This window comes from Haliaeetus albicilla, chromosome 2 (assembly GCF_947461875.1).
Source record: "Haliaeetus albicilla chromosome 2, bHalAlb1.1, whole genome shotgun sequence".
NCBI lineage: Eukaryota > Metazoa > Chordata > Aves > Accipitriformes > Accipitridae > Haliaeetus > Haliaeetus albicilla.
In genome coordinates, this window is record NC_091484.1 from 77,330,957 (window position 1) to 77,354,660 (window position 23,704).

At 35.9% G+C, this 23,704-nt stretch overlaps 1 protein-coding gene across 6 annotated transcripts in view; it reads left to right on the forward strand.

The window, feature by feature from the left end:
• Positions 1–20,930, forward strand: part of NKTR (natural killer cell triggering receptor) — a 45,523-nt gene extending 24,593 nt beyond the window's left edge. For 3 of the 6 annotated variants that reach the window (XM_069778313.1, XM_069778314.1, XM_069778318.1), the window contains 11 exons: positions 3,803–3,832; positions 4,698–4,843; positions 6,084–6,306; positions 6,896–7,051; positions 8,276–8,363; positions 11,220–11,365; positions 12,394–15,330; positions 15,575–15,670; positions 16,006–16,065; positions 16,659–16,757; positions 18,422–20,930. In XM_069778313.1, coding sequence (XP_069634414.1) covers positions 3,803–3,832; positions 4,698–4,843; positions 6,084–6,306; positions 6,896–7,051; positions 8,276–8,363; positions 11,220–11,365; positions 12,394–15,330; positions 15,575–15,670; positions 16,006–16,065; positions 16,659–16,757; positions 18,422–18,500 — 4,060 coding nt within the window. In that variant the 3' untranslated portion in view covers positions 18,501–20,930. The remainder of the gene's footprint in view (positions 1–3,802; positions 3,833–4,697; positions 4,844–6,083; positions 6,307–6,895; positions 7,052–8,275; positions 8,364–11,219; positions 11,366–12,393; positions 15,331–15,574; positions 15,671–16,005; positions 16,066–16,658; positions 16,758–18,421) is intronic. The other 3 variants (XM_069778317.1, XM_069778316.1, XM_069778315.1) reach the window with 3 other exon arrangements.
• The last annotated feature ends 2,774 nt before the right edge of the window (positions 20,931–23,704 follow it).

Genomic DNA, 23,704 nt, shown 5'->3' on the forward strand with positions numbered 1-23,704 from the left:
GATTAAATAAATTGTGAGGACTCTTTTGTTTTGATTATACAAATGATTTCTGAATGTTACTAGCTTATTAAGTGGTTCATTTCTAAGTCTTTTTGGTGTCCCAAAACAGGTATTTTTCTAATTAACAGTTAATTTTTTTTTTTACTGTGACTGAAATACCTTTGAGCTAATCATTGAACAGTTGACAGTAATATAAAGATCTAAAAATTTCAGAGAGAGAGGCTGATGTTGCATTATCTCTGAGCAAAAGTGATATACATGCACTTATCACACAAGCGGGTCCATTGGCTTGATCAAAAGTTTATGTAAAAGCATAGCCCATGTGAAAGTATTCACAGGATGCTTTTATGTGTAACAAGTAACAAAGAGATCATTTCTACGCTCAAATATGCAGAGACACAAGTAAGAACTAATAGTTTATTTGGGGGGAAAAATATGGATAAGCTCAACTGATAATGCATTTTTAAAACATTGCTGCTGTTCAGAATTATACGAGAGCAAAAATATGGTATAAGCTGATGCATATGTTTTGTCTTTTTTCATCTGCAATGTTTTTGTTTTTCTATAATTCTGAACAGAAGTAGTGAAATAGCAGTGCCCATATTCTAAAGAAAACAGCCATTTTTCTTAGTTTTAGAAAAATTTCATCATACAAGGAAGGTGTCAGCTAGTTATGAAATGTATGAAGTTGTAGACTTAATAACTTAACACATTTGTAAATCAAAACATTTAAGCTATGGTGTGCCATTCTATGAAGTTTTTACTTAGGACTGGATTCAGTAGAGCATTTGAACACTTCTGTAACTGCAAGCATGTGAATAAACCCACTGGAATCAGTTATTCATCTGCTTAAAGTTGTGCATGTGTTCTAACACTTTTGCTGGATTGAGACTTAGAGGGAAGTGGGAGGATTCTCTTTTCTAACCGTTTATCTTTGTAATAGCGTATGCAAGCAGGTTATGTCTATAGGTTTCTTTTTTTGTTTTTAAGGAGAAGTTACTGTAGTTTTCAAAGTACCTTGTATTCTAAAGAAAATTTAGAGCCCTCTTTTAGGCATCCTTGTTCTGCATACAACTTGATTAATATTAATTTTAAACTTGTATTTAATAAAACATAGACTCAGTTTTGTCTGAAAATGTATTACAATTTATTTCTGCCATTTTTGTGTAAAATTTACAGAAACAGTGTTACATCGTGCGCTCCAAAGGTAATGTCTCATTCCTCTAAGGCTGTGTCCTTTCCTTTTCTTCTTTCTGTTTTTATCTATCTTGTTTTTTCTGATCATATTGTTATGTGCATTGAATCCTTTGTTAGGACGGAGGTTCTTGGGGGGGTGGGTGATAACATGATTTTATCAAAAAGATGCTTTTCTCTTCAGCAGTATCTTAAATCAATTTACTTTAAACTTGAGTGAAGAAAGGTATTTGTCCTTCTGTAAATAACTTGGATAATAGTATATATTATAAGGCAGATTTTGAACATTTTAAATTACAAAAGTTCTGTATAGAAATGTTTTAATAAAATATTATTTTGGGGGGAGGAACTCATCATGACTCTAGGTATCTGTAGTGCAAAGGCAGTAAGTAGGTTTTCTCCTGATTAAGTTTGGGCGCCAAAGCAAATGTTCAAGGACTGAAAGGCAGAACATATGCAGAGAACTTTGAAGTGGTCTTCTAAAGTGCATGCTTGCAGAATAAATGTCATGTTACAACCCTAACATTGAGATGACAAAACTTTCAAAAGCGCAATGAGGAGTTGGGTTTCTGCTTCCTGTAGGAAGTCTGTTAAGTCACCTAACTCCTTGCCATGCATCTGAAAAGTTTTCTTTTTGGATAATGCTTTTCCTTGTGTTTTTCACTTCATGAACAAGTAAATGAGAAAAACCCTATCCATTTTATCTATCAAATTGCCAGTGTAATGAGAGAAACTTCTACCTGGGTTTTAATGTACCAACTATCCCTTTCTTTGCTTATTGAGGACTAGTCTAAAGAAAGTACATGCTTAGGTAATTTGTTCAATTGGTCTTCAAGTGCTGCTGCTGCATGGCAGAAGCACATTACTACAGCATTCATATCAAGTGTGTTTGAACCTATTGCTGTTTCTAGCTAATTCTAAGCATTAAGTCTTGTTTATTATTGGTTTCATTGAAGTAACCCACTTCTATTTTTTCACTACTTTAAATCAGCTTTATAATTAAGCCCACATAAACTGTTTACTTAACAGCAGGTTGTTAATGCAGCTCACTTTGGCTTAAAGAACTTCAAAAGCTGTAAGAATTTTTCTGTTTGTAGCAATATGCTGTATTAGCAAGGGAAAACCAAAGAACACCCCCTACGATTGAGAAATTAAATGTTGTCTTGATAGCATTTCTTGCCCTGTGTTAAACCAAAGAATTTTTCTCTATTATTCAGTATTACAGAATTGGAAGGTCTGGTTGGCATTTGGAGCTTAAAAAAAATCAAGAGTGTAAACACTCCTGATTCACAGTTCCATCTTTTGGCATGCGTTCCAGCACTGCAGTGTTTTGTGACCTAGTAGTTCAAAACTCAAGTAAAGATATGTGCTTAAAAAGTAGTATCTTATCATAGCAGTGAAAGCGTAACTTCATTGTACCACATCTGTGTTATTGTAAATTTAGAAAAAGCATCTGTGATTGATTATTTATTTTGAGAGAGGGGAGTTCATTGGAAGAAGGCTAGAAAGGCAAAATAGTGCCTGGGGAGGAGAGAGGAAGAATGTTTTCAATATTAAAATAATTTCAAATGCAAATTATCTTGACTTCTGGTTTTTTTTCTTCCCCAATATATAAGATTAATGCAAGTTCTGATGTTCCGTACTGAATTTGTCTGCATAGTAAGGTTCCCTGTGCAACATTATGCAGGCTTTCTTGTAGAAGTAATTTCCTTTCTTTTTTTGGAAAAGGATATAGAGAGATACCAGGTCATAGCATTATCATCAGAAAGGTGAATCTTAACATATAATTATATATGCACAACCTTGAATATTCTAATTCAAAGTCAGCTCAGAAATTTGGCATAACTCCAAATACCTTTTAGGATAGTGTGCAAAATGTAATGCAGTTGCATTTCTCCTTCAGGCTAGAAACAGCTAAATGTGGGAAGCTGAAAAATAGGGAGGAAGTCCGCATTTATTACAGAAGTCAGCTGTAGGGTTAGCATATAATGTCTGCTTGCATTGTGCTGCTGTTGCTTTTGGGAAGCCTGCGAGCTTATGAGCTGGAGTGCTATACTCTTGATGGTTAAAGGTAGAAGTATTGCTTTGTATTCTGAGTTATGAGGCCAATCAAGTAAATGGAGAGTAAGAAAGAAGTGGGGCGGGGGGAGCAAAGTATCTATCACGTATGACAACTTTCTTCTTTTTTTAAATAAACTGACTTTAAAGTGACCTTGTAATATAAGAACTTAACAATTTCAGAAACATATAAATTCAATTAGTTACAATTTGGCAATAAATCTCTCATTAAAAATGTGAGTTATGTTTGAATGTGTATTTAAAGACACTTATTTGAAAATTGTTTACTGCATGCATAAAGTGATACTTGATACAACTTCCAAGTACGCACAGTTAGCTAAATTTCAAGCAAATTTCATGTAAAAGTTTAAAAAAGCTTGTGTGTATAATCTGTAAAGTTTTAAGTCCATGTATGTAACTGGATTTTTTCACTATTTTTTTCTTACCTTCATCTCTTTTTTTTTTTCTGTGCCATTCTCTTCTTTTACTTCATCTGAATCCCTGATTTTATTTTTTTTACCATCTTACCATCTTGCTGTTTGTCAAACAGAACAACAAAACCTGCTCCTCATCTCGATGGGTAAGAATCCTCTACCATTTCTCCAAAGATGGCTAAAATTTGAAGGTTGTAAGTCTTCATGTATTATATTGAAAGTAGACAACAATGGGGAAACCAATTCTTAATTCTGTGAAAGATTATACAATAGAACAAGATGGAAAACAAAAGTTTCAGTTCTATAAAAAATTCAAGTTGCAACTTATTTCCTAAAGCTGGTCAAAAACTTGGAAGGTCTGAAATCCTAACATTATTTCTTTAAAACTGGTTGCTGCGCTGCCCTCAGTCCATAAATCAGTGAGTTGAAATGTCAAGTTTAATGTATTTGGATAGTACTCTTTGTGGCATGTTTTTATCCCCAAAATATATTAGTTCCTGTAAGTGTAAGTTATGGGGCAAATGGAAGAAGGAAAGACAAATGTGGTAGGGTAGAACAAAACTGGGGGGGTTCCTTAATTATAACTGTCCCTGCAATGCCAGTGGGAATTTGTATGCTGAGTTTGTATAGACCTATAAATGCTTCTTCTGTGGGGAAAACTGTACTACTTTGTCATCTTTGTATATGGACTCTTGATCCCTCTATTGCACAAAATTTCAAAAATAGAAGGATGGATTAGAAATGATGATCTGTTTACCCTGACCATGTAGAAGAGAGTAGAATGACCTCAAGTATTTCTCTCAAATTGAACAGGAGTGAACCTCTGTTTCATCTTGCATGAAAACTTAGAGTTGTTGTAAATGTAAAAAAAAAATGTTATTTTTAAGGTTAATACATTTTTAAGAGCTGAATGTTTCTATTTCAGAATGACTTTTAAAATCTGAAATTCATTGGAAAATAATTACAGCAATATATAAATGTTTGTACTTTCCAAATATTTTATTTCTGCAGTGTACATGTTGTCTTTGGACTGGTTATTTCTGGTTTTGAAGTAATAGAACAAATAGAAAATCTGAAAACTGATACTGCAAGTAGACCCTATGCAGATGTACGAGTTATTGACTGTGGGGTGCTTGTAACAAAATCAGCAAAAGATGGTAAGCATACACATACCTGAAGTTAATTGAACGTTGACATTGTTTTCAGAGAGTATAAAAATGATTGCAGTGTCTAAAAATCATTATGGTAAATCTCTAGAACCTTAATTAATTCTTACAAGCCTTTAAAATTTAAATCTTGGTGTAGGTGAGGAAGGCAAAGCAAGGGGGAAGGTTTTCTGACCTAAACCTTTGTGCCTTGGAAAACGTATGCCTGGTTCCTATTCTCCTTAATTAATGTTTGAGGTTAATCTGACATACTCAAAAAATAATTAGAACTTATTTTTCTGAGTTTAAAAGATGGAGACACAAACATATGCTTTTCTTGAAGTTGAATTTTGTGCAGTTTCCAAAGGTTTATTTTAAGATCATGTAATGTTAATGTATGTGGTATATGTAGTCAACATAATTTTCCTTTTCATGAGAATTCATAGGGAATAAGTTATCTTTAAAATATATTCGGACAGTTGCTGTAAAGTAGTGGAGTGTTATAAGTTTGCGTTTTCTACTTTTGCCTTTCTTTTACAGACATAAATAACCACATTATCCTTAGAGAAAGTCAAGAGGATAGATAATATAAAAGTATGAGGATGCAGAAAGGAGAAATACACAACTGAGGCTGAGACTAACTCTTAAACTTTGTTTTGTAACCTGTGCATTGCTTTCTAAAGAAACTATTTTTCTTTTTTTTACTATAAATGGTGTTGGCTTATTTGTACATTCTATTCGAACCCAAAAGTGTGAATTCAGTGTTATAACCTAAAATACATTTTCAAAGGAGAAAAGGGGAGGAACCCTCCTTCTTAAAACTATACTTATCCTCAACCTTTCTTTATATTAGCTTGGCATAAGTTAATGTTTAGCTTCAGTTATAAACTTACTGTGTATTAATTTAAAAATGTTTTGGCCATGCAGTGATATGTTTTCTTATATGGTGGAAGTTGTGTGTGGAAGTTCATACAGTTTACTTCATAGCAACTGAAGGAATTTTTTTACAGCTATCTTTGCTGGAAAATATTTGTATCATTTCTTTTAGTATGGGTTTAGACTAGACACAATTATATGACATTTTATTATTGTGCTTTAATGCAACTCATTGTGTAAAAAGTTCACAGAGCTTCTCGAAGCAGTATGTGTGTGTATTTATACATATAAAAATTTATGTATTTTGTGCTGTGTATATACACACTACACACGTGTACACCTGTACACACTGTAAACTTAAAATATCTGTTTTAAGCTTTGGAGAAGAAGAAGAAAGTATGTTCTGACTCAGAAGCTTCAGACTCCTCCTCCAGTGCATCAGGCTCTTCAGAAACTTCATCTGACAGTGAAGCTGAAAATGAAAGAAGCAGAAGAAGAAAGCGTAAAAGAAGAGCTAAAACCAAACAATCAAGAAAACGAAGAAAGGAAGAGAGGAAGAAAGAGGATCCAAGGTGCAAGCGAACCTCAAACCAAAGACGGTAACTAGTCTCTTAAATTTAAGAATTTCAGAGAAATCTGAGAAATCCTACTTAGTTTTCATGAAGTACTCAAGCAATGAGGATGAAAATGCTTTTATTTAAGTTTGGATTTTTATGCTTGATTTCTATAAAGCAAAGCCAACCAACCAAAAAAACCCCTAAAGCTGAGCTTGTTGAGTAGATTTTTCCATGAAATAGTTCAAGATCTTTGTAGATGGAAGCTAGAGCAACTTTGAAATGAGTAAGTCTCAGCATGTTAAGGTATCTGGGACTCAGTATACCTGTGTTAAAGTCAGACATTAGTCAAATAATAGATCTTTGATATGTATTTGATTATATTTTAAAAATATTTCTTGACAAATGGCAAATTAAAATTATTTGCTGTAAAGCAAGAACTGAACCTTCTTTCAAATAATAGTGCACCATCCTTCCTTTAGCCTAAAATGGGTTGTTAATGAAACACATTTTGGTTGTTAAGCCTTCTTGGAGTTTGATGCATCATGTGGACTTGTTTTGGAATTCACTTTGAAAAAGTGGTGTTTATCAGTTGACAGTTAATTTTGATTTATCAACTTATTTTTCCCCATAGCAGCCTTTCTGACAAGAGTGATATAACAGAAAAAGCAGTCGATGTTAGCACAAAGAGGGACAAACCTGTGGTACGTCCTGAAGAAATTCCTCCAGTGCCTGAAAACAGATTTTTGCTAAGAAGAGATGTGCCTGTTGTCAATGTAGAACCTGAACCGTAAGGAAAATTGAGCTTTCTTATTAATGTTGACTTGGTGGAAATTATGCATAAAATTTTCCTGCTAATGTTCTATTACTAGTACTGATAGCAAATGATGGCTGTAGTGTCAGAATTTTTAAATGAGGTAATTTAATTGCCCTTTTTACAGTTTTCTGTGTAATATTCCTTACAACCTATGTCAGGGTTTTTCAGTGAGATCTAATGAGTTGATTTCATTGGTCCTTAAGGATCATGCACGTTATGGCCTTAAACTCAATTATAGATGATGCAAAAAAATGAGTGAATACTTCCGAAAGAACTTTTGCAATGTAAACCACGGCAAATATTTGATTGCAAGGGAAGTTTGGGATTGGGAGAGGCGATTTTTCATCTTTCTTAGATTGAAGAAGAAACTTTGGTTCAAAATCAGTCAAACTAGAATTTTATGACCCATCTATGATTTTTGAGAATAAGAGAAAATCCTCTTCTTTTGATATAAAAGAAGTCACGAGTTCACAAGTTACTTTCAATTTGTGTGTTGTACCTCTACTAAACTGCAATTAGGTTCTTTTTCTATCAAATTTCTTCACTTTTGGACTTACATGAGCTAATACATTACATTGCCAGATACCTCTAAAACCAGGTTTTTTGTTTTGTTTTTTTCATTTCAGTTAATGGTGTAGTCTGCTGTAAGCGTTTTCTTGAAACTTTACTTTACTCATGTTTCCAAAGCCTTAGTAATTGCTTCTTTCGAGGATATTACACAAATTGTAAAGGAGTGCTGATTTACTTCTTGTTGCTTGGGAAAGAAGCAAGGTTTTAGAACCTGTGGACTGTTGTGAATTACCATTCCCTATGCTAAGACATTGAATTTGTGTAACTGCTGAGACCCTGAAACTCTTCTGTCCATGTTGTCTTCATGATTTGTGCACCAAACACAAGTTAACCTCTTTAGAAAAGCCATGTACCACTTTAACAGAGTACTTTGCAAGTTCATTGTTAGCATTTATTTACAGGTAGAGAGGTCAGGTAGGCTACACATTTGGTTGAAAGCAAGTATATGTTGATTTGCCTTTCATTGCAGAACTGTGCGTGTCTTGCTTTATTTCTTGGAGAATTCACTGAATTCTTAGTTCTGCCATCTCAAAATAAATGAATATTTTGCATTATTAACTTAAAATTAGTTTAAGTTAATTCTTTGGGTTTTTTCCATGTAAGCTCATATTTTATTAATTTATGTAGGAAGCTTCTTGATGCTACGCCAATTCTGACTGACCAGAAACCATCAGTCTCTAAATCTGGACGAAAAATTAAAGGAAGAGGCACAATAGTATGTGACAAACTTTATTTTATCCCCCCCCCTTTCCTCTCAGAGTATCTTCTCTGACCTTTGAATTTCCTTGGAGGCTTTGTGTGACACTTTAACATGTTGTAGATGAAATACTGTGGTCAGGTAGTTCATTTTATAACGCTTTTCTTGCTATGTTTCTTGTTACTGTCTTTTTACTTTAAGATTGTTTGGGAATGCTTACTCCTCAGCTACGAGAAGTCTTCAAACATAAGAATAAATTTATTTCTTTTTAAAGATTGAAATTAATTCAGCCAGATTTGTCCCATGCGAGCCACAACATCTAAAGTAATGGGAAGTGACAACAGCTTTTACTCTTCTCCACTCATTGGATTTTCTTGCTGTTTCTGTTAAACATTAGGACTATAATGCATAACAGTAGGCAAAGCTGTTCTATAGTGTCCTAAGTGTATACAGCCCTTTCAGATGTATATTGCTTGTTCTCCCAAGTTCTGGTATTTGCATCTCCTGATGGTTGTGCATATATTGCTGAGAAACAACAGTTTTGTTGGCAACTTTGGCAGAATCGCTTACCTTGTTTGTTCTGCTTTTTGTTATTTTAAGTCAACCTTTTGTTTCCTTTTTTTTAGCTACTTAATGTAGTTTCTCAAATTTCATCAGCTGTCCTGGCTGAGACCAAAGTGTTGTAATTTCATAGGTGACACTGCATGGGCAAGAAGTTACTTCTTTGCAGTGCTGGTTATGAAGCGTTTTTGCAGATGTGCAGATTTGGTCCTTTTTTCTTTTTTTCTACCTACCTCTCTGAAGACTGCCACTGTTTAGGCAGATTTTATTTCTACTTCAGATCTTTGGTATCCTGAGAACTTTTGCCTTAATTCCGCTGTACTCAAGCAAAAGTCTTCTTGTCTCTTCTCTAATAACTTAAAATACAGGCCCCAAAACACTGCACAGCTGCACTGTTGTTTTTGAGTCAGTAGAAGAGGGAGAAAGTAAAAAAAGCTTTCATAATTGTGCATTTGATTCTACTGTACTTCATATTGTAGCATGCCATGACTGACCATATTCTTCCCCTTTAGAATGTTTTCCTGGATCAGTTTAGCAGGCAGCATTTGGGTGACCATAAACCAAACCAAGGCCAGATTTTTCTTGCAAGTGGAAGTCCTCAAAAAAAAAAAAAAAATTATATATAAAGATCAGTATCTGTATAGCTGAAGACACTTTTCATTAGAGTAGTCTTAACCAAGACTCCTCTGAGCATGATTTTCTTATGTGATAGCTGCTGGATTTGAGAAGTAGTTTTCTACTGATCCCCGTGATGCAGTTGTTTTAAGCCACAAAATTAATGGCTTAGATGGCCATAGCATGGACCAAGGTATTGTAGTGTTTGAGCCTCGCCTGAGAACCAACCCTTATTTGCCAGCCTTGACATTAAATCTGATAGCTGTCTTTGCTGCATCTGACAGCTTTCATTTCTATTTGACACTTGTGATATCCACTAAAGGAAGCCTTTTAAACAGACTGTTTTGAAATATTTATGTAAATAAAGATTTCTGGAAAAACAGCTTAAAGCTGAGTGGAACTGGCTTTTGCCAGGGATTTGGGTGTCTGTCTGGTTTTTCATAATTTTGGCACCCTCTTGGCAAAATTAAGAATAAAACCCAGTAATACCAGAAATAATTTAGGGCTAGTGATTAGTTGGAGAACTACGTTTTTCTGCCATCTCTAATAGTCTGATTAGCAACAGTTTCTACACAGGGTGAACTTTTTAAATGTTTTTCAAAATAATCATTTGTAGTTTTGAATCCTCTTAGGTTCTGAGAGACTCCTGAGTATAATATGAGAGAATTAGGGAGGTCCGTGAAACCTTCGCAACCTATTATACACCATTCATTTGTAAAAGCTGGTTTTTTTAGTCACTGATTCAGCTCAAACATGTTCATGGCAGGTTATCTTTTGGGGTTTTTTTTAATATAAACAATGTCTTAAAGACTTCTGCCTGTAGTTAACTGAATAAATCAATACATGCATCTTTCTGGTTTTATTCTGGGGGGCAATTTTTTTTTTCTTTCACATTTTGATTGCTTTTATAAGTGGCTCAAAATAATTGAGTAAAATCCAGATGTTTTTCTTTATTGAGTCAAGGAGCATCTAATTTCCTCACAGAATTTACCTAAGTGTGTATCCAACTGGGTAATGGAAAATAATGAGTTAGCAATATTAGAGTTTTTTCTCTGCTGCACAAGTAGCTCTTATTGCCTCCTTAAATGCTGTGCCTAAGCATAATTTGTTAAGTGTGAAGCTTCATTACACTTTTGTGAAAGACTTTTTTTTTTTTTGCTCTCTTCGAAGGCGTCTTAAACTGGATTCCCATTTCTGAAGAGCTGAACAGCAGTAACTTTTGAAATAGGGCTTGTCTTTAATCATACAAGCAGTTAAGTGTTTGCTAACTGAAGTAAAACATCTGTGCTTTAGTATCCTGAAAAAAAAGTTGGTTATCTGCGGTAATTGTGTTATTCCAAAAGGTGTTACATAAAGGGAATCCATGACCTCTTCCTTGATTCTTCCTTTTACATTTTGAAAAAATGGGTTAGCTGCTGGCCTCTCTCAAGCTTTGTGAAATGCTGTCAGAGTATAAAAAGATACAGTTAGCTATGTAATCCAGTCTCATATGTGGGATATATGCATACCAAAAGTGGCTATTTTTGGTAGGAAATCTAGAGTTTGTTTTCTTCATGGACTTTGCATAGATAATGTTGTCTGGCTTGTGTTATGAAGATGCATGCAAAATCTGTGTAAGAGACACCATATATTTTCTATATTATCCAATCTCTTTTAAAGAAAAATATATTATGTAACCATCTATCTTTGCTTTCATAGCGATATCACACCCCACCTCGATCACGGTCATGTTCTGAATCCGATGATGATGACAGCAGTGAGACCCCTCCTCACTGGAAAGAGGAAATGCAGAGATTACGAACATATAGACCCCCTAGTGGAGAAAAGTGGAGTAAAGGCGATAAGTAAGATCCTTACTACAAATTTAAAATGTCTTGTTTTTTTACACAAGCTTTAACAGATTGTGTAGATCTAGCATGTTATTCGTGTTTGAATAAAAAATGTAAATATCTTTGTGTTTAAATACATTCCATTTAAATTCCAAAAGTTAGAAGTGGAAAACTTCTCATAAAATCTTTCCACTTTGCTAATGTGACACCAGATGAACACACGCTGAAAAGTGTCAGAAGGTCAGAAGAGTAGTTTCTGATGGTGCCATCTTGGGTACTTCTTAAATAAGTAAATAATGGACCTGTCCAGTTTCCTGTTGCTTTCCATAGAGCTAGTCATGTCAGATTTCCTTTAGCCTCAAACTTGGTTATATGGTTTCTTTGGATACCAAGTAAGACATTCGAATCCACCAATCCTGTATTGTTCTAGTTACATATTCTTTCTGCAGCTGCAAACTCTGTGATGGAAGCCAGCTCTCCAGAATTTCTGATGAGTTGATACCAAATATAAGCTTCTATCAAATTATGATAGATAACCCTTAAAAGGAAAACTGAAGAATATTGTATATAACCATTACTGAATAATTGCAAATGTTTCTGATAGGTTTTTTTTTATATACTGAGTGTATTCAGTTTATTGCTGTATTGCAGCATACCAGCTAAAAGAATACTAAATAAGATGATGTTTTATAATTTGTATTTAAACGTGGTTTAAGAATCCTGTAGTGGTAGAGGTCAAAGTCCTGTGGACTAGGGTAGTTAAAACATTAAATCTCTGCACTGGTTATACAATATGCAAAATTTGCTGACATAGGCTGATTAATTTCTTATAGAGAAGTAGCTCTCTTGATAGTAACGTAATTCTGCATCTTAACAAGCGTAACAAGCTCAGTCAAAACACAATTGTCTGGTAGTAAAGGGTGTGTGTGTTTAATTTTTTTTTTAACTTAATTAATTGCATAGGAGGTGGGGAAAATACTTATTTTATCTGAAGTTTTTAAATAATTTCCACTTAGTGTGGGGCTTGCTTGTTTGTTTTCTAGGTTGAGTGACCCATGTACAAGCAGATGGGATGAAAGAAGTGCATCCCGGAGATCAAGATCCTGGTCACATAACGGTTACTCTGATCTAAGTACTGTGAGATATTCTAGCCATCACAAAAAGCACAGAAAAGAGAAAAAGAAGGTGAAACATAAAAAGAAATCTAAAAAGCAGAAGCATTTCAAGAAGCACAAGCAAACAAAAAAAAAGAAAACATCAGCCTCATCAGATGTAGAATCCTCTCATTCCTTCCTCAGGAGGACAAAATCATCTTGTGATCGTGAGAGGAAATCTCGTTGTTCTTCGTTGTCTTCTAGACATTCATCCAGAAGAGGCTGGTCTAATGATAAGGAAGACCAGAGCTCATCCACTTTATCAAGCAGAGGGACTCGATCATACTACAGGTCCAGGTCCAGATCCAGATCTAGGTCTAAATCAAGATCTTATTCCCGAAGAAGTTCTAGATCAAGATCAGCCTCTAAATCATCGCGTTCTCGAAGCAGGTCAAGGTCAAGTTCTAACCCTAGGCTTCAAAAGACGGTTTCCAATTCTCCACGAAATATTTCAACACGATTAAATGAAAGTAAGTTGAACAAGACTGCTGAGCCTGTAAGAGCAGTTATACTCCCAAGTGATAAAATTGTCGTACCACCAGTTGTCCCAGAAAACCTCCCTGTTATACCCTTAAGTGATAGTCCACCGCCTTCGAGGTGGAAACCTGGGCAGAAACCATGGAAGCCATCTTATGAGCGAATTCAGGAAATGAAAGCTAAAACAACCCATTTAATACCTACACAAACTAATTACAATTTAGTAGTCATTAAAGAGGCTAACACTTCTTCCTCATATCATAAGCGACAAAGGAGTTCAGACAGTGATCGAAGCGGTTATTCCAAATATCATAGTGACAGAAGCTCAGACAGTTGGCTGAGATCAAGAAGCAGGTCTTCTCGAAGTAGGTCATACTCAAGATCTTATACAAGATCTAGAAGTCCATCTAGCTCTAGGACAAAATCTCGTTCTTCTGGTAGATCACCATCACTGAGTAAATACCGCAGTGACAGGTCAGGTTATAGCGAGTCAACATCTTATTATTCCCTTAGTGATGATGATACGCACAGAAACAAAAGAAAATCCATGTCAAGTGATCAAAAAGCTCGGTCTCTTAAACTGAGGCAAGAAACGAGCTCTGAAAGTACTCTCCCTTATAAGTGTACAAAAGACTACGATGAGTCTTCTCAAGGATTGAAAGAGAGTGACAGTTTATCATCTTCAGACTTCTCTACTGACAGTGAGCGTTCTGCCAAAATGAAAGTAGTCCAAGAAAAAGAAGGCCGTTTTCAATTAGAAGGAGATACTCAGAAACAGGATAAAAATAGCTTAAGTTCTGAGAGAGGGGAGGAGGAATCCAAGTGTGAGCGGGATTCTGATCATGCTAAAAAGAAAGCAGCTAAAGAGAAATCTTCTGAGCAGCCTAGAGGTGGTGCAAAAACTAAACGAAAATCCTATTCAGGTAGTAAATGGGACTCTGAATCAAACTCCGAAAGAGGAGAGGCAAGGCATAATAGGGGAGACTCCAGACCCTCCTCCAGTAAAGAAGAAGGAGAGGCCACATCAGGATCTGATACAGAGCTTAGCGTTACCAAAAGGATAAAAAAACAGTCAAATTCTTCAGAAGGCTTTCTGGATTCTGATTGTGCATGGAAGACAAGCAAACAGTTGTCATCTTCTGAATCTGAGAGTTCTTGTTCTAGCTCAACAAACATTAGAGGAAAGTCAAAAAAACACAAACATGGATCAAAAAAAACTCTTAAAAAATCACATTCCAAAAAAGCAAAAGAAAAATCAAAAGGGAAAAAGGAGAAGAAACACAAAGTTCAGAAAAGAAAAGAAATGTTTCACTGGCAGCCCCCACTGGAGTTTGGTGAAGAAGATGATGATGAGATAAATGAAAAGCCGGTTACCAAGGATGATAAAAAAGAAAAGCCGCTTACCAGGGACATAAAGGATAAACAAGTGTATGAAAAGGATGAAATAGTCAAAGATGAAATGGGAAATGGTGAAAAGTCTTGTGCGGATGAAAACCTTTTAGGTAAAAACACTACATGTGGTGCCTCACCAGATCACAGTAACCTTAATAAAGATAGCATTGAAACAAATGCTTCAACCAGTATTTTAAACTCAGGAATAAATGTGACCACTTGCAAGAATGAGATTAAACAAGCTGAAGAAAGTAACCAGAACGGATTGGAAGATGTTATTCAGACAGATGACAACATGGAGATTTGTACTCCAGATCGTAACTCACCAGGGAAGGTTGATGTGGACATTTTGTCTCCTGTCGTTCTCACCGCTAAACCTCAGGCTTTAAGTGCTAGTATAAACAAAGATTTACAGGTTGAGACCCCTGAACAACATGCTGTCAAACTGGGAAACAGTATTACAGACTTTATTAATATTAAAGAAGAAAAAGAAACGGGAAGGCAAGAAAGTAACTCTGTCCCTGTGTCTTTAAACTGTAGTTTAAAATGTGAAATTACTGAAAATACACAGAGCAATATGATAGATAATAAGTGGAAGCCTTTGCAAGGTGTTGGTAATTTACAACCAGCAACAATTAGTACTGCTGCAGAAGTTAAGAATGTAGCTTCAGCACCAGAGCCTAAACCAGCAGGTTTAAGAATTGAAATAAAAGCTAAAAATAAAGTAAGGCCTGGATCTCTGTTTGATGAAGTTAGAAAAACAGCACGGCTAAATCGAAGGCCAAGGAACCAAGACAGTTCCAGTGAAGAAGAATCTCCAAGTAGAGATGACAATAGCCCATCCAGGAGTCTCAGTAGGTCACGAAGTAAATCTGATTCTAAATCCAGACACAGAACAAGGTCCATATCTTACAGTCACTCAAGAAGTCGGTCCCGAAGTTCTACATATTCATATAGGTAAGAAGTTTTTGCTATTCCCATGGCCTACCATGTTAACTTGAAAGTTCGATAATTTTAAGGCATGTTTTTCTTTTTCAGCTCATGTTTTTCTTCTAAACAGCACTGTTTCACTTACAAAATATGGAATAAATATTCAGCTTAAGCATTATAAAGCTTTGTCTTTTTCGCTTCCTGTTTTCTGCTGATCTTCTCTTCAGTTGTATTCTATTTTGTGCTTTTCAAAGTTGTTCATTGATTGTAGGTCAAGAAGCTATACAAGAAGCCGAAGCAGAGGATGGTATAGTAGAGATCGGTCAAGAAGTCGAAGTAGTTCTTACCACAGTTACAAGAGTCGTAGGTAAGTTTTTCTCTAATTGGAGATAGTGTTGGGGTGTGTTACGAAACCAGTAAATTAGGCACAGCAGTCCAATGCTTCAATCTCTGAGCAAGTTGGAAATGTGCTTAGCTATGCATACTGCAGTCTGAAGTATCTACTTGAAATGTGCAAGTTCAAACAGTCAGATTTCAAATTTCCTGTTACTGAAAAATAATTTTGTTTAATGGTTTGTAGTATGGATGATGAGGGATTCTGAGCAAAACATGTTCCTTTCCTCTCGCTTACCCTCTCCCCCGCTCTCTTCAGCACTTGTTTCTGATTAACTTGAAATGTCTCTGTGTTCTTGTTTTTGTCAGTCGAACCTATAGTAGAAGTAGATCCAGAAGTAGTTCTTACGGTCATCACAGTCGATCCAGGTATGGGTAATAGTTTTATGTAAACTCTGCAATAAATGTACTACTTATAAAAATGTCTTAGTATAAGAATACCCCTTTATCTATGGTACTTAAAAATACAGTATCACGATAGCAACTTGAATCAAAGCAAAATCAACATAGGACACTTTTAAAAGCTGAAAATAACCAAATCATCCTGGCATTAGTTAGAGGTGATGATATGAGATAAGTAATAGTGAACACGTTTCCCTTTACTGTTAAAATAAAATTGACTTATAAATGGAATCACTTTGTTACTTGTTTTCAGAAGTATTAGCAAACAAGATTTTTACTGCATCTACAATTTGTAGAGAAAACACAAAACTTTTTAAATGTGTAATAAGATTTTTTTTCCTAGACTAATAAATTTGAGATTTTTACTGTTGTTTTGAAGATACTTTTTCTTGTGTTTAAACTTTTATAAAATGTAGAATTATTGTTTGCCACGTCCTTCAAAAGTAGTTTCTGTATAGCCACTCATCTCTGAATATAAATGTTTTTAAAATACATTTAAAATAAATATCATTTTAGACAAGAAATTTTAACTTTACAATTACTGTCTTTTCTCTTTAAAGTAGGTCATACACGTATGATAGTTACTATAGCAGAAGTCGAAGTAGAAGTAAAAGGAGTGACAGCTATCGAAGATCTAGAAGTTATGATAGGCGATCCAGGTATGTTTTTGCTAGCATGACTTTGTCACTGTATTTATGCATAAATACATACTTACGATGTTCATGAAGGCTAATGGTTCCCCTCCTCCCCCAGCATAGAAAATACCTTGTTACCAAAAGTAATAATTAAAACCAATTAAAATTGGAGTAAGCGTGTGAGTGAGGAAATTGGAATTTCTGACATACTAAATTTGAGGCTAGGGAAGAAACTAAGATAAGAAAGATTTGAGAAGGCTCCATTTGATTTTATGTATGCATTCAAAATAAGCACATTTGGGGTTTTTTAATAATTTTAAATGTTTTAATAATTTTAAATAATTTCCTTAAAAACTACAATGAACTAGCTCTCAAGACTTAAATCAAGTGTCCTGTTATGAATTAAAAGCTACCTGGTATGCAAAGAATTCCATTTAATGGTAAATTCTTTCTAGTGAGACTGAAAAGTGGATTTTAAAATAAAAAATGTGGAAGGGAAATTAAAAATTGCAGTGTTATCCAGAATTAATTTTCAACTTCCCAGAAGGTACTTTGAAAGAACATTTTACCTGCAAATCCAGCATGCTTCTGATGAATTCAGGATAAATTTTCTTCTACTCAGTCTGGTGGAATTATATAGGCGTAAGCAAGCACATTTCACAAAGACCAGAAGTTGAACAGGAGAGAGAGAGAGAGATTTACATAGATACTGAATATCAGTGATGATTTGTTTTGTACCTTGTAATATATCCCACACTGGTCAGTGGTAAACCAGGCAGATCTCTAAGACTGCTGTAAATTTTCATCCTCTGCTGTCCTCATACTCATTTTTTTCACAACTTTGTACCAACTCTTAATGGACTTTGCTCTCGCCCATTTCCCCATCTAGTTCTGACAGTAAGACAACTTTCATCTTGTTTTTGAGGGGAAATGAATGCAATTTAATGAAGAATGGAGAAATAGACTTGGTTTAGGATGTTGGGAAGCTTCAGGGAAACAAGGTTGGATTAGGATATGCTCATCTTTCATTTAGAAAGCTTTCCTTACAGGCACGAGGCTAGAAAATCTCCAGTGAAAGTTTATTCTGTGTAATTTGAATATGCCCTGTAGCTTGTCTGAAACCATCTGGAGTCTATCTTGACATTTGGCCAGGTGCTGAGCTTAGAATTCTTCTGGATAAGCCAAAACATTTTAATTTACAACTTCCACTCTGCAGACACTCACACAGTCCTGTTGTTGTGTGTGTCCTAGGCCTAATTCTTAAGACCCTTCTTCAAATGAAAAACTGCAGCATATAAAGCAAGGATTTGTGAAATTGTCTTAGTTGAGAAACACTTGCAATATAAAATTATGTTTGTTAGAATACACTTCTCAGTCAGCTATTAGCATTTACAAGATCAGTTATTTTGGATGATTTCTTAGCTGTATCAGAGAAAGCAAGAAACTCTGTAGTTACAAACACACTTTGGCTTGGGTTACACAGGGTGTTCATCGTGTAAAGTTACTGATTATTTTAATATTGAGTGTACTTTAATGAATGCTTCAGTTATATGAAATATGATCCTGTGAAAGACTGTATGCTTTCTTCTTGTCTCTTGCGTGTCTGTCTTGACAACTTTTTTACGTGATGCAATTTTGAATTTGAAGCTCAAAATACAATTTGAGGCGTTTTAATGTTTTCTTTGTAGATCTTATGGCTCTGACAGTGAAAGTGATCGCAGTTACTCTAAGAATCGAAGTCCCAGTGAAAGCAGCAGATATAGCTGAAAACTTTTCTTTGATGATGGAAACTGTATTTAATAATTTTTCCAGTGTTATGTTAAAAAAACTGTTTCTACAGTGTCACAAGTGAAGTTGAAGGGTGATTACTGAGTTAGCTGAGACTTTACCATTTAACAGCGAACTCACTTGACTGACTGACTACTTAACGGAGAGAAGTACTGAGCTCAACTCCACGGGTTTGTTTGGTTTGTGTTATGTCAAGTGCTACTTTTACAAAATAGAAAAAAAAAAAACAGTTTTATTTCTTTGAATTGGATTTTCCAAGCCATGAATGACACTTAGGTGAATTGGCTGCCACCGCTTTTCTGGGTGCAGCAATCAGTACTCTCTTCAAGTATGTTTATAAACACCTTAGGGCTTTCTGCCTGTTACTATTAAATATATGCTATCAACTGTAAAACTGTGAAGAAAACTTCTTACAAAGGCTGCCATTTCTAGTTTATTAAAAAGCTTTTTTTGATACTGGAAGATGGGTTCCATGCTGTCTTGTTTGTTGATTATTGCATTATATACAGTGTATACACAACAGCTAGCTGATGAAAACAAAGACTGCCACTCTGTCTTAATTCTTACTGAGCTGTGATATTACAGAAGTCTGCTGAAAAGGGTGAGATTATACACAGTGGGAATTGTCAAACTGACAAGCAGTGAGCAAAAGTGTGATGAATGAGTTTTGATCTTAATATCTAACTTGTCTAAACTTTTATGTTTAAAAGTGACTTTTGTGATAAATATCAATGTTCTTAAGAGTCTAAGGAAAGTATTTCTAAACACTTTTTGAATTTAATTTCAATTCATATTACAGTGCTTGGCATACTTCAACACGTTTTAAAGTTGAATGTTGTAAACCGTTGAGTATATCATGAGTTTCTTCAAAATGCTTTTTTAAAAACATACATGATAATAACTTTTTGAGAAAACAAACCATAATGGTTCCTTTATAAAATGTCTGTAGAGGTATCCCATTTGCCACAGGGAATATCGGATATTGATATTGCAGATATGGAACTATCTATTGTTAAAGTGATATGACTACAAAAATACTGGTATGCCTGATAAAAAACATGGATAATACTTCCAAAGTAAAGTTTAATGCCAAAAATGACTCCATGTTCCAGGTAAATGGTTTGCAAAAACCCCATAGATTTAAGCAGAAAAGCGTTGAGTAATTTTTGCAATAATCTAATTGAGTTGATTTAAAAAAATTTGTAAAGTTTTTCAGTGTTTAGAACGTTGTGTACTAAGAAACAGTTTTTTAATGGCATAATGTAATCTGAAAAGTGGGGTCTGTAGTGAAAACACAGACTAACCTAGCTTTATTAGAGCTAATGAGTACTGTTGTATTATAATAGTTTTCATTACTGACTTTCTGTAATATCTTGAGACGCTTTCATTTTCTCAAATGTTTTCAAATATTGAAAATGATTTTTTTAAATCTCATCAGGACACAACAGCTTTGAAAATTAAAAGTGGTAATTTCCTGCTTAGACGTCAATTCGTACTGTCTCTTTGATTGAATTAAGCTATCCAAAATTAGCTTTTGGTACACTTCTGAAACATGAAAAGAAAGTTCAAAGTGAAGTTTGAAGACTGTAATGATGCCCTCCATTTCTCTCCATGAACAGCTGAATAAGACATTTGTACACAGGTTCTTAAAACTGAATTTGTCATATAGGTTTTTCACTTTGTAGAAGAACCCAAAATTCTGGACTTAGACCCTTCCTACTCTTGTAGTTCAGTGAAAAAGGTGTGCACGTAATCCTTTTAAATCAATATTTTGTAAGCTTCTTATGCTTTTTAACATGAAGTACGTTTATTATTCAAGTCAGTATACATTTACAGACACGTTTCTAGCAGTAGCAGCCATTTCAGAGTCCTGAACAAATATTTCATTGCTAACTCAAGATAATGCTGGTTGCCGTTTCATAGTTTTAAATACAAATGTAACTTGTTTTTTTTCCTTACTGAGAAAATAGAACTAGTGGGCTAGCAGTATAACAAAATACACAAATGTAAACATTACCATTCAATACTTATTAGAGAAAAAAGCGCTCAAGAATCGGACTTTGTCCTGTTTCAGATCTGAGTTGACTTCTTATGTTTAAGGCCAGGAAAAGGTAATAGAAATATGGTCAGTCAATTAATGGTAGTTGTCCAAAATTACTGCAGTGTCACTAATGTCTATTTCATATCTTGAATTGAAGCTTTATAAAGAAGTTCCATCAGGTGGATGGTTGGGGAGGAGTGTGAGGGAAGTGGGCAGGGAGTATTTTTACTTGGTGAAGTCTGTTAAATTGTGCTGCAGATAGAAAATGTACCCCTGAGCTGGTTTTCTAATGTCGGTCTATGTTTTTGGAATTTTGTTATTCAAAAGTAGTTGCTGTTTGTAAAATAAACTTTTGTACATATCTGCAAGTGCTGTTTTCTCTACATCTGGAACAATCCGTTGCTGCTTGAGGGAAACAGGCAGGAAAATTAAAAATATAGTTCAATTTCTGTATCCGCTTTTGTCCCTTACAAGGCTCTGTACAAGTTGCCTTTCCTTCTCCTGACCTACATAGAGAATGATTCCTCAGCAAGACTCTGTGCTGGGTTTACATAATAGTCGTCATCGGAACAAATATTTTGAAATTTCCAAGTGATTTGAGGTCTCACCATTTCCTGAAGATATGTAAAAAGTTCCTATCCTTTGTGAAAAGCTACACTTAACAGATCTACGCGGAAATCTCTAAATGTGCTGAGTTTAACTACTTTGCTAAATATTCTTTCCCAAATACACATTCCCACATCATTTCCGTAGCATATTGGAAATGTGGTATTAGTTCGGGTCAGCAGATGTAGTGGCTCAGCAGACTAATCCATTAGTCTTTCAGACCTTCTGTTCCAGAAAAACTGGATTTCATCGGAAAATACTGGCTTTGTCCTAATGGAAAGGCTAATTGCCTTGGTCTAAGGTAAAAAGGACAAGTGGAAGTGTTTCCTTCTTCGATTTAGTCTCTAGCAAGATGCAGTTAAGATGGCATTTCCCAAATTTTGGAGCGCTGCCTTTGAGGAGGGATAAGAAATCCTAGGCAGGAAAAGTAGGAACTCCAGGTGATAGGAGCTATATAGTGATGAAAGGTGTGAAAAACCAGTAAGATAGGGGAAGGGTGAACGGCTACATCAAAGGCAGCAGACAAAAACAATAGTATAAGGGACGTTAAGACAACCTCCGCGTCGCACTGTAGTGTGCAACAGTCTGCGTCTTCCTTGTTAAAACACCCTTTCTTTTTAAAGGCATAATGTTGCTTTTTGTGCTTAAAAAGCCATATTCTATGCAGAAGTTCAACATCAGGATCACGGGGCTGCTCTCAGGTGCTGCGGACCTGCTGCCGTAGAGGTCGAGCCGTCACCTTGAGCCGGCTCCGGCAGCAAGCCGGAGTTGCAGGGAGGAGGCTGGAGGCAGGGCTGGAGCAGGCAGCGTTAAAAATAGAGTGGCTGGCACCCGGTTATGTATTGCTCATTAGTGACATTTTTCTATTAAAATAAGTCTTAAATCCTGCAAGGTAGTAAAATTATTGCTCAAGTATAAGTGGTTTCAGCAAAAAAAAAAAACCCAAACCACACTAGGGGGGAGTTCTAAATAAGGTTAGGTCTGTGTGTCTCTGGTTGTTTTGGCAATAGATGATCCACTACGTAGTACACAGAATATTGTGGTGTGGCTCTGTAAGAGCAAGCGTTCTGTCTCCGGTTGCAGGTGAGCGACTTAACTTGCCTGGAATAAGACAATATTAAATGAACCATCTGGCTATCAAACAACTAGTTCTTATAAAGCACGTATTTACAAAGTGACAGCATAAATGCCCTTTTCCTACAATATCGATACGCGGAGAGATTTCCTTCCTACTGTATCACTTTTAAACAAGGGCTATTTGTGTCCTTGCACTCGAGGGTAAGAAGCATTTAAAGTGCTCTTTCAGAAGATCACCAAGTATCTGACAGTGTATTAAATTTCTGTTGATGGCTTTGTGTGGTTCGTGATGATCATGCTTACAGGTTGGAGCAGAACACAGTATTTAGATGACCTTGAGCTGCACTCTGGAATCCGTCTGGTGTAATTTCCAAACTGAACGCTGCCTGGGATTTTAAATCGTGAGAAGATAAAGCTTTGTGTGCTCCACTCCTACTTAACAGCCATATAAATATTTTTTTTTAATATGCTTGTAAACAGTGATGATTTTCCACCTGGTTTTAAAATGCTTTATCTGCTTAACTGTGGTAAAATATAAAATGCATAAACAATTAAAGGGACCCAGTCTTGAATGATGTCTATGTAATCCCTCTGAAGTAGATAGGATTGCATGTGTGAAATCAGACGGTCTGTGGCAGTTTTCGGGTTATTTTTAATGAAGGCAATATTTCAAAGTCACAGTGGCTGCACAGAGAGGGGGTGGGCATTAATTTGGTATCGATATTTCTGCTGTGATGTGTATCTGTCCTTGAAAGAGCGTGGTGCAGCCCAAGAAAACCGATGTCCATACCCAAAGGATGGTCTAAGCTCAACGTAGCTTGTGAACATTTGCAGCTCCCACTCTGCCATTACGTCGTAGTCCTGGCCTTAGGCTGCAGAATTCCTTAATGAATTCCTTAATTCAGCCAGGAAGGGGCTGTCCTTCCTCTTGGGCTTTCTTTTTCTTCCAGCCACCCAGTGTCTGCGTAGCTTCTCCATGATGCATTTTGGAAAATGAGCCATAAAAAACATGAGGAGGATTGGGAACATCCTCGGGAATAGGAGAGGGTAAGGGGCTGATGGCTGCGGTTCCAGGAGGAACACCCAGCTCTTTTGGGAATGTACCAGTGAGATGAAGCAGTTGACGGAGGCTCTTGGGTCTTCTGGTGCTGGTCAAAGAAGTAGGTTTAAGGAAAAATGAAAAAGCAGACTGTATTGGGTTTGTGTGGCAAGGTTTTGGTACTGGGGGTGGGGGTGCAGGGGTGGCTTCTGTGAGGAGCTGCTAGAAGCTTCCCCCATGTCCCACAGAGCCGATGCCAGCCGGTTCCAAGACGGACCCACCGCTGGCCAAGGCCGAGCCCGCCAGTGATGGTGGTAGCGCCTCTGGGAGAACAGATTTAAGAGGGCGAAAAAGTTGCTGTGGGACAGAAACTGCAGCTGGAGAGAGGAGTGAGAAGATGTGAGAGAACCAGCCCTGCAG